Here is a 14,123-nt window from a genome sequence, read left to right on the forward strand (position 1 = left end):
CCACACTTTGCAGGTCCCAGCTGCTCACCACATCCAGCTGCAGAGTGTGCTGCTTGGCCAGTCTCCAGCTCCTTGCGTTGCTTCTCTGTTCCTTTTGGCTCTCTGAGCACTGCCAGTCTGCTGCTCAACACAGGGTCTGCGCTCCTTGAGCTGTGTGTGTCTGGCTCTGCTGCTGCAAAAATTGTCTCTCCACACAGCTTGCACTCCTTGGGCTGTCTGTGTCTGGCTCTGTTGCTGTAGGACTTCTTCTCCACACAGCTTGCACTGCTCTTAGCTGTCTCCCAGCTCTCTTCTTGCTCAGAGAGACCCTGAACAATCCCAGCTCACAGGGAGGACGGGTCCTGGCCTCTTGCTTTTCTCACTGGCCTGTTCAACTTGTCAATCAGGCTGAGCTGGAGTGTTGGCTGCTTTCCATTGTCTCTGGGGTCTGTCAGTCTCATGGACCCTTCCCCTTTTGATACTGGGAGCTGGCAAACCAAAAAACTCCCACAGAGTTCTAGTAAGGGGCTAACAGTCCCCTTACATTTACATTCCATTAGGTTAGTAGAAATAACTTATTGGACAGCACAAATTTATCTAAAAGTTTTCTCATCATGAATTTGGAATGGGACAATTACTTGCAAGAGGAAAACCCGTGTGTGTGTGATATAAGTCATAAGAAATAAGTACCAATGAGCATTCCTTATTGCTACAAACAAACATACATTTTGTTTAGGTCACAAAGAATTACAGGGTTAGAAGGGACTGCAAGGATCATCTTGTCTAACTCCCTGCCAACATGCAGGATTTGTTATGTCTAAACCATCCAAGACAGATGGCTATCCACATTTTAGAGAGAAGTTATTTTAGACATTTTTTTGACAATCTAGACTGGGATTTTCAAAGACATTAAGTGACTTTTAAAGGGAGCTAGATGTCTAGCTCCTGTAGGAGACTTTTAAATCTCTGCCTTAAAACCTTTTAATGCTATTAGTTCAAACAGCCCTCCCCTATTGGGGTCAGGTGTCTCAGATACAATAGAAGGTATTTTAAAAACAATGAGTAGTTCTATGACACCTTAGAGACTAACAAAATAGTGAGTTTGAGGTATGCTATGCTGTGCATCACCAGGGCTAGAGTCCAACACTTTTTATTTCACTGGAAAGCCATACATTTTGCTTCTTCAATGAGAAATTGTATGTGTTTCTAGCCATTAGACACACCAGATTTCACTTCCCAATAGATATTAGACTTCACTTTCCACTAGACATTACATTTCACTTCCTACTGGTCCAGGGTAGATTGCAATACTGAGAGGGAAAAAAACTGGTAATAGGCAGAAGCTTTGAGAGCTGATTGGCAGTTTGGAACATTAATAGTTGGTCTAGACAAGACAGATAACCAGAAGGACTGCAGAGCTGTATCTACATTGGTGCGATTTTGCGCCAAAGCAGCCGCTTTTGCGCAAAAACATGCTGCATGTCAACACTGGCGGGGAGTTCTTGCGCAAGAACACTGATGTTCTAATGTGTGAAATCAGTGCTTCTTGAGCAAGAACTATAATGCTCCCACTCAGGAATAAGCCCTCTTGTGCAACTGTTCTTGCGCAAGAGGCCAGTGTAGACAGGCAACATGAATTTCTTGCGCAAGAAAGCCCGATGGTTAAAATGACCATCAGAGCTTTCTTGCGCAGGAGAGCATCTACACTGGCACGGATGCTCTTGCGCAAAAGCACATCTCTTGTGCAAAGGCACATGCCAGTGTAGACGCTCTCTTGCACAAATACTTTAATGCAAGAACTCTTGCGTTAAAGAGTATTTGTGCAAGATCACGCCAGTGTAGACATAGCCCAAGTGAGGTGGTAAAAGGTATAGTGGCTACTATAGCTTATCATCTGCACAGCCACAGAAAAAATGTCTATTATATACTTATGCACACAGGTATTTATTGCAACACTTTGTCTTGACTTTCTGTCTGAAATCACATATACACACTCACCATAATCACGGAATCAGCAACTGCTGCATCCTCACTGATGACTGCACTGTAGGCCTCCTGATTGAATTTTGGTGCATTGTCATTAACATCCGTTACATTTATGTTCACTGTAGTAACAGCACTTAGGGCTGGCATCCCACCATCTTTGGCTTCCACTATTAGGTAAAAGTCTTTACACATTTCATAATCCAGAGCTTCAATTACAGAAATGGATCCTTTGAAAAAAAGAGAGAAAACATCAACAAATATAAAGAAGCAAACTCTGTGTACAGTAATATTAACAACATTAGTGATGGCTGGAACATATTATAGAATAGAATATTTAGCACCGGAGCAAAATACCACATAATGCTACTCAAATGACAATGCCAGTAAATCCAAGGAAAATATACAATTAGACATCTGCTTTTCTTCTTATATAAATTTAGTTAGATACAATAACTTGAGCTTAAATATCACTTCTCAGGACAGGACCTTAAAGTGGTTCAAAGTGATTAATGATTGTGACTCAAGGTAGCTTTTATTACAGTAATGCCATGATAGGTAAACTGAGGCAGCACACTTTTATGATTTTCCTGGGCTCACAAAGAGTCAGTGGCAGAACTGGAAAAAGAATTCAGAAATCTTGAATCACCTTTCAATGTTCTGAACCCAATAAACATCGTGGCCAAAATTTTCAAACCTACATGGCTAAATTGATCTTTAAGAGCCTAAATACAAGAAGTCTGATTTTTCCAAAGCATTAAATATCCACAACTTCACCCAAAGAGGGAGCTGGTGAGTGATCAACAGCTTTGAAAATCAGGCTCTTTTTATTGAGGTATCTAAATATGGACTTAGGAGCCTTACTTCAGGTACGCAAATTTAACAACACTGACCCACATCTCACCACACTGCAGCAGCAGAGTTTCTCTTTGTCCAATCATTTGAATACATTTTCATCTTCTTAACTTCATGAACTGGTGCTACCCTTGGGAGGGAATCACTTTAAATACAAGCCATTAGCCAGAGGTTTGTTTGCACAGAGAGAAAGGGGTCTGTAGCAGCCCCAGCTAGATCAGCAAGCATGACTTCCTGAGAGCAGGCATGTTGAAGAGGACGGTGGAGAAGCCTATACTTGCCTGAAGGAAGTTCCTACTGATAAATGGCATGACTGAGGGGAGTTATTTTTCAAGCCCCGACTGGCATGTTACATCAGTACATGGCTGTCTAGAATCTCAGCTCCAGCATCTAAACTGGTGATAATGAAGCTGTCACGCATTAATGAATAATAAGTGCTCTTTTCTTCCTGTACGATTAAACTGCACCTCTGTCTTTTATTGATTCATCTCCTTGGTTTCATTGTCAAATGCAAATTTAACAATATTTAAGTATCTCTTTCCATGGTATAAATTCACCTACTCTTGGCTGGAATAAACAGATGTTAAAACACACTTCCATTACTTATTTTTATACAGCTCTTTAGCTGTAAGTGAATAATTTCCATAGAGAAAGAGAATTTATGACACAGAATAGTGTAAACGAGTGAACTTGTCATTCTGAGAATTTCTAGGCTACTGGATACATTTATAGCTGCCCCTAAACAACTGTTACTTTCAGCCCACAAACGGCAGATTAATCAGGCAAGAAATTCAGGTGGCAAGTCCATATGGTTCCTCCTGAATATTGCAGGATGAGGGAATCCTAACTGGGAGAGGTACACAAAGATATGACAGCTCACTGCTGTTACTTAATGGGGATAATGAATAGATCTCAACCAGGAGACTGAACAGCAGTAGCCTTTTGGAATACCCTATGTTTCTGGGTATTTGAAAAAGCCACGCCATCTGTTTTTACAATGAAAACATAAAGGTTTAAGTCTACTTTTGCAATAGTGTATAAGAGGAGCAACCTTACTGAAGTCAATGCTGTTCTACAGAGGAATAACTGTAATGTCAGAGACAGGTTCTTCGTGTAGGCATTGCTCTGTCCATTGATCAGTTTTCTCCCATTCTACTGAGCATCAGCAGCAAGACATCTGGTAGCACAGCACGTTAGTCCTCAAGGGCAGGATCTCAGAGCCTTTGCTCACACCAGCAGGCACCTGAGTTGCTCCACTGTAAGGCTATGTCTACTGCAGGCTTCTTGAGTGAGAACGGCTGTTCTTGCGCAAAAACTTGAGAATCATCTACACTGCACACATGTTCTTGCGCAAGTAAATTTACAGTAAGGCGTCAGAACAGAGGGCTTCTTGCGCAAGAGTTATTCCTTTCCCTACGAGGAATAAGCCCTCTTGTGCAAGAGCTCTTGCGTAAGAAGGCAGTGTGGACAGGCAACAGGGGTTTCTTGCAGAAGAAATACCTAAGGTTAAAATGACCATCAGAACTTTCTTGTGCAAGAGAGCGTCCACTCTGCCATGGATGCTCTTGCACAAAAGCACAAGGTAATGTGGACGCACTCGTGCGCAAGACCTTTTGCGCAAGAACTCTTGTGCAAAACAGTTCTTGCGCAAGAAGCCTCCAGTGTAGACGTAGTCTAAATGTTTGTGAATATGAATCTGGGCTGCATAGTTGGGCCCCAAGGACTAGGTTCTGCTATTCTACAATCTAGGCCACTGATTCATGAGTACCTGTGGCTGCATATGGCCCTAAATCACACCGCTCTTTTTCATTTGGAACTTGTGTAAAACTACTTCCACAATGAAAGGCTGGAGAGAGCTGTCCTTGTAACTCACGGAGTTCTACAGATTGCCCCAAAGCGCTGACTTAGAGAAACTCTTTTTGTGGGTGTTGTATTGCAAACCTGTCTTTGAGTTGATCCTGAATTTCCCTTTCTCATTCCCAGACCTGATGAGGTAGGTAATTTCTGCATTGGTACCAATGTCTTTGCTTGTTGCGAAAACAGCTATCACTTTGGTGCCAGGTGAGGTATCTTCAGGCACTGTAACAAGATAGTCTCTTCTCTCAAACACAGGAGGGTTGTCATTAATATCCAGCACTGTAATGGTAACTGTAGCAAATGAAGACAGGGTCAACCCAATGCTCTGGTCCGATGCCTTTACAGTGATGTTATAGGAAGGCTGCAGCTCTCTATCAAGTGGATGCTCCAAAATGATGATTCCAGATGATCTATCCACAGAGAAGTAACCATCTGCAGAGTCCACTAGGGAATAGACCACCTTTCTGTTCACACCTGAAAGAGAAGCAAAGATTCATTACAAAAAATTCTTGAAAGTTGCAATCTTGATACTCAAGGAGGTAGTGATTTAGGGGCTGTGTCTAGACTGCAGGGTTTTTTCTAAAAAAGTAGCCTTTTTTCGAAAAAACTTCACCTGCATCTAGACTACAGCTGCGTTCTTTCGAAATTAAATTGAAAGAACGCGGCTTTTCTTTCGACAGCGGTACTCCTCATTTCATGAGGAAGAACGCCTTTTTTTGAAAGTGCTCTTTCGAAAAAAGGCGTTCTTGAATGCAAACAGGGCTTTTTTGAAAGACAGCATCCAGACTGCCTGGGTGCTCTCTTTCGAAAAAGCGGCTCACTTTTTCGAAAGAAGAGATTGCAGTCTAGATGCTCTTTTTCGAAAGAAGCTTTTTCGAAAGTATCTTTCGAAAAAGCCTCTTTCGAAAGAGGCTTGCAGTCTAGACGTAGCCAGGAGGAGAAGCCATGTAGCCTTTCTTACACCAAAAATTCTGGGTGAGCTATCTGTGAAATCCTTTACACTTGATCATAGGGAGTGGATTCAAAAAGTATGGTAACCCTTTAGCAAGATCAACAGGCAATGCAGTCCAGAAGCAAGGCTCAGAAATGAGAACCAGTGACTCCTGAGATCTAACCCATTCTCTGGTGCTGACTCTGTGGCTTGAGCAAGTAAATAACATTTCCTCTCATTTTCTCCATTTGTATGATGGCAATATTAATACGAACTGACTTCACTGGGGTTGGATAGATTAATATTTGTAGAGAACCTTAAGTTGTAAAGTGACGAGAAAAAATATTTTGTCATAATTGCTGTGATAAATGTTTAGGGTCCAGTTTTTACTAAGATCACTTCAGCATGAGCTTAGCCTGAGTAAGGATGGGCCCTTATACTGGGCATGTAAAAGTTCCCACGAATTATAACAGCAGCTGTTGTACATCTATTTCTCCTATCCCAAGGTGTTAATACAACATTCCAGTAGTGACTACTGAAATCAAGACCAGGGCCTCTGGTTTTGTGCTATGTATTGTACAAATCTTGGGAGAGACAGTTGCTATCCTGAAGAGTTCATAATAGAACAGAATATGCTGAAAATGCATTGCCTGAAAGAACATCTTTGGGAAACAGCCATGTATAGCTGGGAAAACAAATAGAGCAGTGCTCCTTAGTTTTATCGAATTGGGAATGGGGTTTGATTGGATAATCAAAAATTTGGATAATCTACAGCAGGGGTGGGAAAATTACAACCTGAGGGCTGTATCCAGCCTGCCAGGTCTTTTAATCCGGCTTTTAGGATTACTAGTCTGATGGCACATTGGGGCTAAGGAAGGATCCCTGGTTCTGTGCCACTTATGGAAGCAGCTGGCATGTCCCTGTGGCTCTTAGCAGAGGGGGCAGAAGGCTCCACACACTGCCTACACTAGCAGGCAACATCCCCACAGCTCCCATTGGCCAGGAACATCAGATGGAGAACTACATTCATTCTTTCATTACCAACTTTGCCTGCATTCCATTGCACACACATCATAAAAGTTTAAAATGTATTTCGAGGAACAAAACATTGTCTCCATGGGTTGAAATCTGTCTAAGGGTATAGCTGCCCCATGTAGGAGGAAGAAAGAGCCTGAAGCCTGGGCCTGGTGCAAGAGTTATACTATGAGGAACAGACAGGCCTTGCCAAAAGCAGATGTTTGCCTGCAAGTCAGTGTCTCTTGGCACTAGGACTGCTAGCACTGCTAAAAGCACACAAAATATGTAAATACATTCCACTGGGACAGTACAAGGACACCCCAACTTAGTACATGATAAAATAGTTTGAAACAACAGGAGTGAAAGCATCACAATGGGTGGTGAATAGGAATACTTTGGAGGAAAGTACAAGGGGAGGTACCAAACGTAGTATTAATGCATAAGATGATACGTAAAGTGTGTATCGTAGATTGTTTATCTCCATCTATAAATGGTGACGTACCTCATAAGAACAAAAAAATGGCCATACTGGGTCAGACCAAAGGTCCATCCAGCCCAGTATGAACCGAACAGGTAATGATCAAGCAATCTCTCTTCTGCCATCCATCTCCACCTTCTGACAAACAGAGGCTAGAGACACCATTCCTTACCCATCCGAGCTAATAGCCATTAATGGACTTAACACCTCCATGAATTTATCTAGTTCTCTTTTAAACCCTGTTGTAGTCCTAACCTCAACTTAACTCTTTGAGTAGCCAATTGTCCACACAGTGAAATATTGGGCATCTCTGTCTGTGAAAGTGTATGACCACCATTGCAAATATTTTTGTGAATATTCTTGGGGCCATGAAGAGGCCAAAAGGGAATACCTTGTATAGAAAGTGTCCTTGGCAATGTTGCGGTGGAGGAGGCCAGGCATATTTTTTATAGGGTGCCGGAGTATACATCATTCAAGAGCTGAGGATCGTGTGAGTGATTTTAGAGTACACAGTGTCCAGTTGGTTTTGTTGTTAGAGGCTGCTACCCTTTGGGAACACTGAGATCTGCAGCCACAAAGCCCTTCTCATGACTACTGAGGTAGCCAAGGAGTGTGACACTGTGTTTGTTCCATTGGGAAGATCCTGAGACTAACTTTCCTTCTTCCAGGAAGGAAGTTCTTGAGGAACTTGATGTAATTCAATATTTCGACATCCAAGCTTTGTAATTCACCAGCGGGTCTAGGTGAGTGGAATGGGAGCAGATGGATGATAGTCAGACTAGGGCCTCATGAGAATTTCGTAAGGTGTCTCTGGAGCGTGAATTCGTGAGACTTCCTGGTATATGGCAGGGAAGGGACATGAACTTCCCAGAGGCAATACAGGCAAGTCTTATGCAGGTTGCTCATCAGGAAACCCCAGGAGCAGGCAAAGCAAGGCTTCAAGCCTGGAATTTTGCACATAATAGGTTCCTGAAACGGTGGTGGAATTGGTGGGCGGAACTCTCCACCCCAAATTCCCAGCTCGCTCACTGTCACTACAAGCCAAACTCTCCGAACTAAAAGTGCTATCTATGGGTATGTCTACACTACCCCGCTAGTTCGAACTAGCGGGGTAATGTAGGCATACCGCACTTGCAAATGAAGCCCGGGATTTGAATTTCCCGGGCTTCATTTGCATAAGCCGGCCGGCGCCATTTTTAAATGCCGGCCTGTTCGAACCCCGTGCCGCGTGTAGCCGCGCGGCACGGGGTTCGAACAGGCCGGCATTTAAAAATGGCGCCGGCCGGCTTAGGCAAATGAAGCCCGGGAAATTCAAATCCCGGGCTTCATTTGCAAGTGCGGTATGCCTACATTACCACCCTAGTTCGAACTAGGGTGGTAGTGTAGACATACCCTATAATATTTATACATTTGATTAAGAAAATCACTCAAGAGAAAAAATTGACACAGAAGCAGAGGCTGAGGTCAATGTTGAGCCCAGCTCATGAGTGGTAGAAAAATAATTTGTACCACTCTTTATGCTATCAGTGGTGCTTTTAACAGGGGATAGGATACAAGCCTCGACCAGCAGACATTGCTATTAAAGAATTTCTAATCCTGGGCAAACTTGTGCACCTACACTGAATATCCTTGGGGAGCAGAGCTCAAAGATTGCATAGATGTGTATGCTAAAGTTGTCAGCAGTAATGAGGTCTGAAGGGAAGGTACCATATGGTTGTTTGCTCTTTCTACACTTTAGGAGGATAGCTATTTGAAACCTTTGTAAAAGTGAATGCTGACTCAAGCCCCTCAAGTTCCCTGGCTGCTGGTTTATTTTATGCCCAGATCCTAGGAACTGCAATTAGAAAATATTATTAAAACACAAAGATCCACTGAGTTGGAGATTCCCCATTCTTAGCATCTCTCAGGTGCATATTTGTTTCCCTTATTGTCTGAGAACTTTTCAAGCCTGACATTAATCAAACCCACAAGAGCTACCAATCCCTTCTAGGCATATTTTGTTAATTTAAAATTTGTGACAGTATTATTCTGCTTTACAGCAGTAGAAAAGCATTACAAAAATGACTGATCAAAAGCCACACAAATCACATTTGTTTTCTGCTTGACAGAGTAGGAGGACAGTATTCACGCCAGGGGGAGCTGAGGGACTCTATTTTCTCCAACCGAGCTTACATAAAAGCAATGGCAGGAATAAAAACAGACCCCATTTAAATTGCATTAAGATTAGCTGGCTCTTCAGAGAATAAGGTTTTTATGCAGTCCTTGATAACCTATGGTGTGGTTTAAACATTCAAATGTAATTAAAAACTAGACATATAATTGCCAGCATTATACTCCATTGTTATTTGTATTACCATAGCCTCCAAATGTACCACATTAGTTAATCCTTCTCACCACCTGAAATCAGAGCCTCATTATGCAAGACCCAGTAGAAAAATGGTCCTTGTCCCATCTAAACAGACAAATCGTGGCAGAAAGGAAGTATTATCTCAGGGATGGGTAATAAAAAAAACAGCAGACCACCAAGCGTTACTCCTAGCAGGTTACCGCTACTATATTTACGTGCATCTCCGTAGATATCAGGCAATCGTAGCTTTCGTTGGCCGCATATCCCTGAAGACTGGATCCAGCCCATGGGCCGGAATTTTCCCACCCTTGTATTATCTGCATTTCACTAATGAGGCACTAAGGGCAGCACAGAAAGACACAGAGTCATGTGCTCAAGGTCACACAGGATGCATGTGCTGAATTTGGAACTGATCTCAGATCCCTTAAGTCCCAGACCAGTGCCATCTTTACTACACACATGGCTTAAACTGCAAGGTCGGGGGGCAAGGGCTATTCTGTGTATGTACAGCTCCTAGCACAACAGAGTCCTTGTTTAGTCTTAGGGTGGGCAACCTACAGCTCGTGGGCCAAATCCAGTCCATCAGCCATTTCAATCTGACCCTCGAGCTCCCATTGGGGAGCAAGGTCATGGGCTTCTCTGGTCCACCCATACTGTGACTCCTAGCAGTTCTTGGAAGTACAGGCATGTTCCCCCTGGCTGCCCCTACGTGTACGAGCCGGAGAGGACTCCATATGCTGCCTCCACCCCACGCACAATGCTCGTAGCTCTCATTGGCTGGGAAGCATGACCAATGGGAGCTGCAGGGAGTGGTGCCTGTGACAGTGTGCAGAGTCACCTGCCAGCATCTCCATGTAGGAGTCAGAACGATGTGTTGCTGCTTCCAGGCACTGACTGAGCTAAACACTGCTCTGAGCCTGTGTCCCTGAGGTCCTCTTCCACACACAACCGCCTGTGCCGGCCCTAATCCCCCTTCTGTTCTCTAAACCCCTCAATGGCAGCTGAGAGCCCCCTCTGGCATTCCAAACCCCTCATTCTTAGCCCCAAATCAGAGCCAACACCCCTGAGAAGAACTGGAAAATCCAAATCTTGTTAAATCTTAGAGGCAGATACTATGGGTTCTCATGGCCCAGACTAATGGCACCTGCAGCACTTGCTCTGCTGTGTAAGACAATGGTGATCCTATCAAGACCCGTCTTTGTTGCATGAGAGGAAGCTGGAGAATTGCTGTTTGTGGAAACAGGACCAGAAGCGGTAGTCACTCCTTGTGAAAACAGGCTGCTAGACTACACCATCAGGATTGCATTATGAGTCTGAGAAATCCAACTGGGACCTTGACAGATACTGTTCCTTGGTGGGTCTCAAACTACATCTAAAAGCAGAACAAAAGGAGTTTGCAAGCAGCGCACTTGCAGCCTTTCTGCCTCATCCCTTCCATGGATCCAGATTTTGATGCTTGATTTTGTGGGGAAAATACATGTAAAGAGAAGCTGCTGCACAAACCGAAAAGAACCACGAAGAAAGCTTCACAAAGTGCAACAGAGACTGACTCCATCTGGCTTCGTGTCTGAGGGAGTAAATACACTTGATGGGGCCAAAGAAGGAGTGCAAAGTTTATTGACACAGTTCATATTTCTAATGTCCTTAGCAGCATTGTACATGAACTACTGGAACATACAAAGCTCTGCAAGTATTATTATTACTATAAAAGGATTCCACTGTAGTTTTAATAAAGGAATAAACCAGGAAATTTTATACGTAGATTTTGTACTGCACTGTGATAGACTATTGCCCTTTGTTATGTGAACACAAGCCAAGTCTCTAGCATGGAGACATTGTGTAATATACTAGAGATGTAAATGACTAGTCAACTAACCAATGAGCAGGAGTTTATTGGTTAGCACTATCGACTAGTTGCATCCCTCCTCCCCAGCTGCGGCTCTGCAATATTAAGGGATGGGGGGCCAGAGTGTGAAGACGCTGGCTCAGTCCCTGCTCCTGAAGGTCTCTAATCAAACTTCAGAAATCTGCTGGAGCAGGGACTGAGCCAGTGCCTTTGAGTCCTGGCCCTCCTATCCCTTAATATTGCAGAGCCACAGCTGGGGAGGAGGGATGCAGCTAGTCGATAGTGCTAACCAATAAGCTCCTGCTCATCGGACCCAGTGCGAGGCAGGACTGAGTCCGGGTTGCTGGCCAGCCTGCTAAAAAATTTACTGGCAAGGGGGTGGAGGGAAAATGCATGTAGTCTATAGCATTAACCTATAAGCTTTTGCTTATCAGTTAATCAACTACACTATTACATCCCTAGTTCCTAGTGTAACTCCCATGATGGAGCAGCTCCCCTTCCTCCAACTGAAAGACCAAACAAACCCTCATGCACTCAGGCAACATTAGGTATGTGCATCTCCACAACATACTACACCTGGAAAAGGGAAGTTTAAAAAGGTGACACAACAGCAAAAAGCTACATTTGTTTTGTAGGAAAGGCCACTATGGACTTCCAGGAAACTCATGTAGCAAAGGGAATCCAGTCTGGGGTAATGACGCAAAGTTAGGAAGTATTGCCAATGTGGAGGAGGACTGGAACAGCATACTGGAAGTTTTGGTTGACCTTGCAAACAGCAAAGTGCAAGATCATGCACTGAAGGACTAACAACAACAATTTTTGCAGCTGTGTAAAAAGCTTATGCAATCCCACGGCGTGTCAGGTAAGACAGAAGCAGTAACGATACGGAAGTGTTGTTACCATTGTACAAAGCACCGGTGAGCCTTTATCTGGAAAACCATGTGCAATTCTGGTCTCCCATATTTTAGAAGGATGGATTCAAATTGGAATAGGTAAAGAGAAGGGCTATCCAGATGATCAAAAGAATGGACCAAAGGAGCTTTGAAGGTTAAAGGGAGATAGGATTGCTCAGTATAAATACATCAGAGGAACAAACAGCAGGGAGCAAAGGGAGTTACTTAAACTGAGGGCCAGTGTTGGAACTAGAACAATATAAACTCATCATCAACAACTTTGAAATTACATGAAGATTTCTAATCCTTGGAGGAGAGAAATCCTGGAACAGCCTTTCGAGGGGAAGGATGGCATGACAAGGTTGCACATAATAGTGTGTTACAAATGTTATTACCAAATATCTCCAAGAGCCACAGATGGAACACTAGATGGGGAAAGCTCTGAGCTACTACAGAACACTCCCGAGTGTCTGGCTCGATATCTAACTGATCGCTATATTTAAATCAAGAAGGAATTTTCCCTTAGATCAGACTGGCAGAGACTCTGCAGTATGGGGCACAGATCACGTCTAGTTTCACCTAGAGTAAATGGTGGATTTTCTGTAACTTGAAGTCTTTAAATCATGGCTTGAAGACTTCAGTAAATTGGCCAGAGATTAGGGTCTTTTACAAGAGCGTGTGGGTGAGGTTCTGTGGCCTGCAATGCGCAGGAGGTCCCACTAGATGATTGTGATGGCCCCTTCTGGTCTGAAATCAGTGTTGGGCAGCCTGAGAGCCACAATGCAGCCCTTCAGGGTTCTTGGTGTGGCCTGCAGGACATTTTCTTTACCATTGCTCACACACAGGGTTGCCAGTTTCTGCTGGTTTCTGGCCATACTGTTTTTTTTCATACTGGTATTACTTGAGTGACATGTACACATACATAATGTAACAGCACATGAAGTGAGATGCATGCTGACTGTACACAACGTTGACTGTAAAAGCGGTGCATTCCCTCTGCATCCAGTCAAAGCACCACTACAGTTCAATGAGCACACCTTGCAAATTCTAGGCAAGCAGAGTTCGCAAAACTACCCTATTCTGGGAGACTGTCTTGATTACAACAGTCTTGCAGCCCATTGAGATGAAGGAGAGCCACTCATGTGGCCCACTCACTAGCTTAGGTTGCCCACATCAAAGCCACTGAATAAGAACAGTGTGATGACACAACCTTTGGCTATGCTTGTGAACAAGGGGAATATGAGAACAAGGATACAATGGGACCCTCAGCACCTGAGACAGTACCCCCCACTTTGTGCTAGAGAAAAAGCAACTTATAGAGTGGAGCAAAACTAGCTGTTGGGGATAGTAGGTACTCCGTTACTCGGCCTCTCCATAAGTACTGTCAAGCTACAATACAGCTATCTCATTATATTCACTGTACAGGGCACCTATATCAGGAGATGACTCTGGAGTGGTTACTGGCCTTGTTTTTCTGCTTGGGGGCACATCATGAGATTAGGGAATATTGTTTTTTCTGCCCCAAGCATTCAGGAGCTAAGAATGCTCTGAACAACCCTCTTTCTCCCCCCCCGATTCCAATGCCTTTAGTGCCCTTACCCTAAGGGCCCTGGACTGCAGCCCCTACAGCCCCTTTCTTTATCTATTCCTGCTGCTGAGGCCAGAGGGGCATGGCTCTTTCCCAGACATGGGAGCTCCTTGCTAGGGATGGAGGAGGGCTCCTCCAGCTGGGCGAGAAGAGGCCATGGCAGCTCCATGTGTGGTAGCCCTGAGCCACTACATGGGGCTTATTAGGCAGTTGCGCAGCTTAGAGGGATCCCAGCTTGGGACTGGCCTGAAGCTCGAGCAAGAAACTTCTGTGGTCTTGGAGGGGCTGTGGGAGATGGGACACAGCCCTATCCTGCTGCTATATAATAAGGCTACATCTACACTGCAGG

The 14,123-nt window shown here is 44.0% G+C and overlaps 1 protein-coding gene across 8 annotated transcripts in view; it reads right to left on the reverse strand.

Moving 5' to 3' along the window:
- The window catches only part of FAT3 (FAT atypical cadherin 3), a 640,498-nt gene that overhangs the window by 87,349 nt on the left and 539,026 nt on the right, over positions 1-14,123 (reverse strand). For all 8 annotated transcript variants that reach the window (XM_025188675.3, XM_075919378.2, XM_075919376.2 and 5 more), the window contains 2 exons: positions 4,759-5,148; positions 1,978-2,192 (listed from right to left, as the gene is read on the reverse strand). In XM_025188675.3, the coding sequence (XP_025044460.3) occupies positions 1,978-2,192; positions 4,759-5,148 (605 nt within the window). The remainder of the gene's footprint in view (positions 1-1,977; positions 2,193-4,758; positions 5,149-14,123) is intronic.

Source organism: Pelodiscus sinensis, chromosome 1, assembly GCF_052426305.1.
Source record: "Pelodiscus sinensis isolate ZL-2025 chromosome 1, ASM5242630v1, whole genome shotgun sequence".
Taxonomy (NCBI): Eukaryota; Metazoa; Chordata; order Testudines; family Trionychidae; genus Pelodiscus; species Pelodiscus sinensis.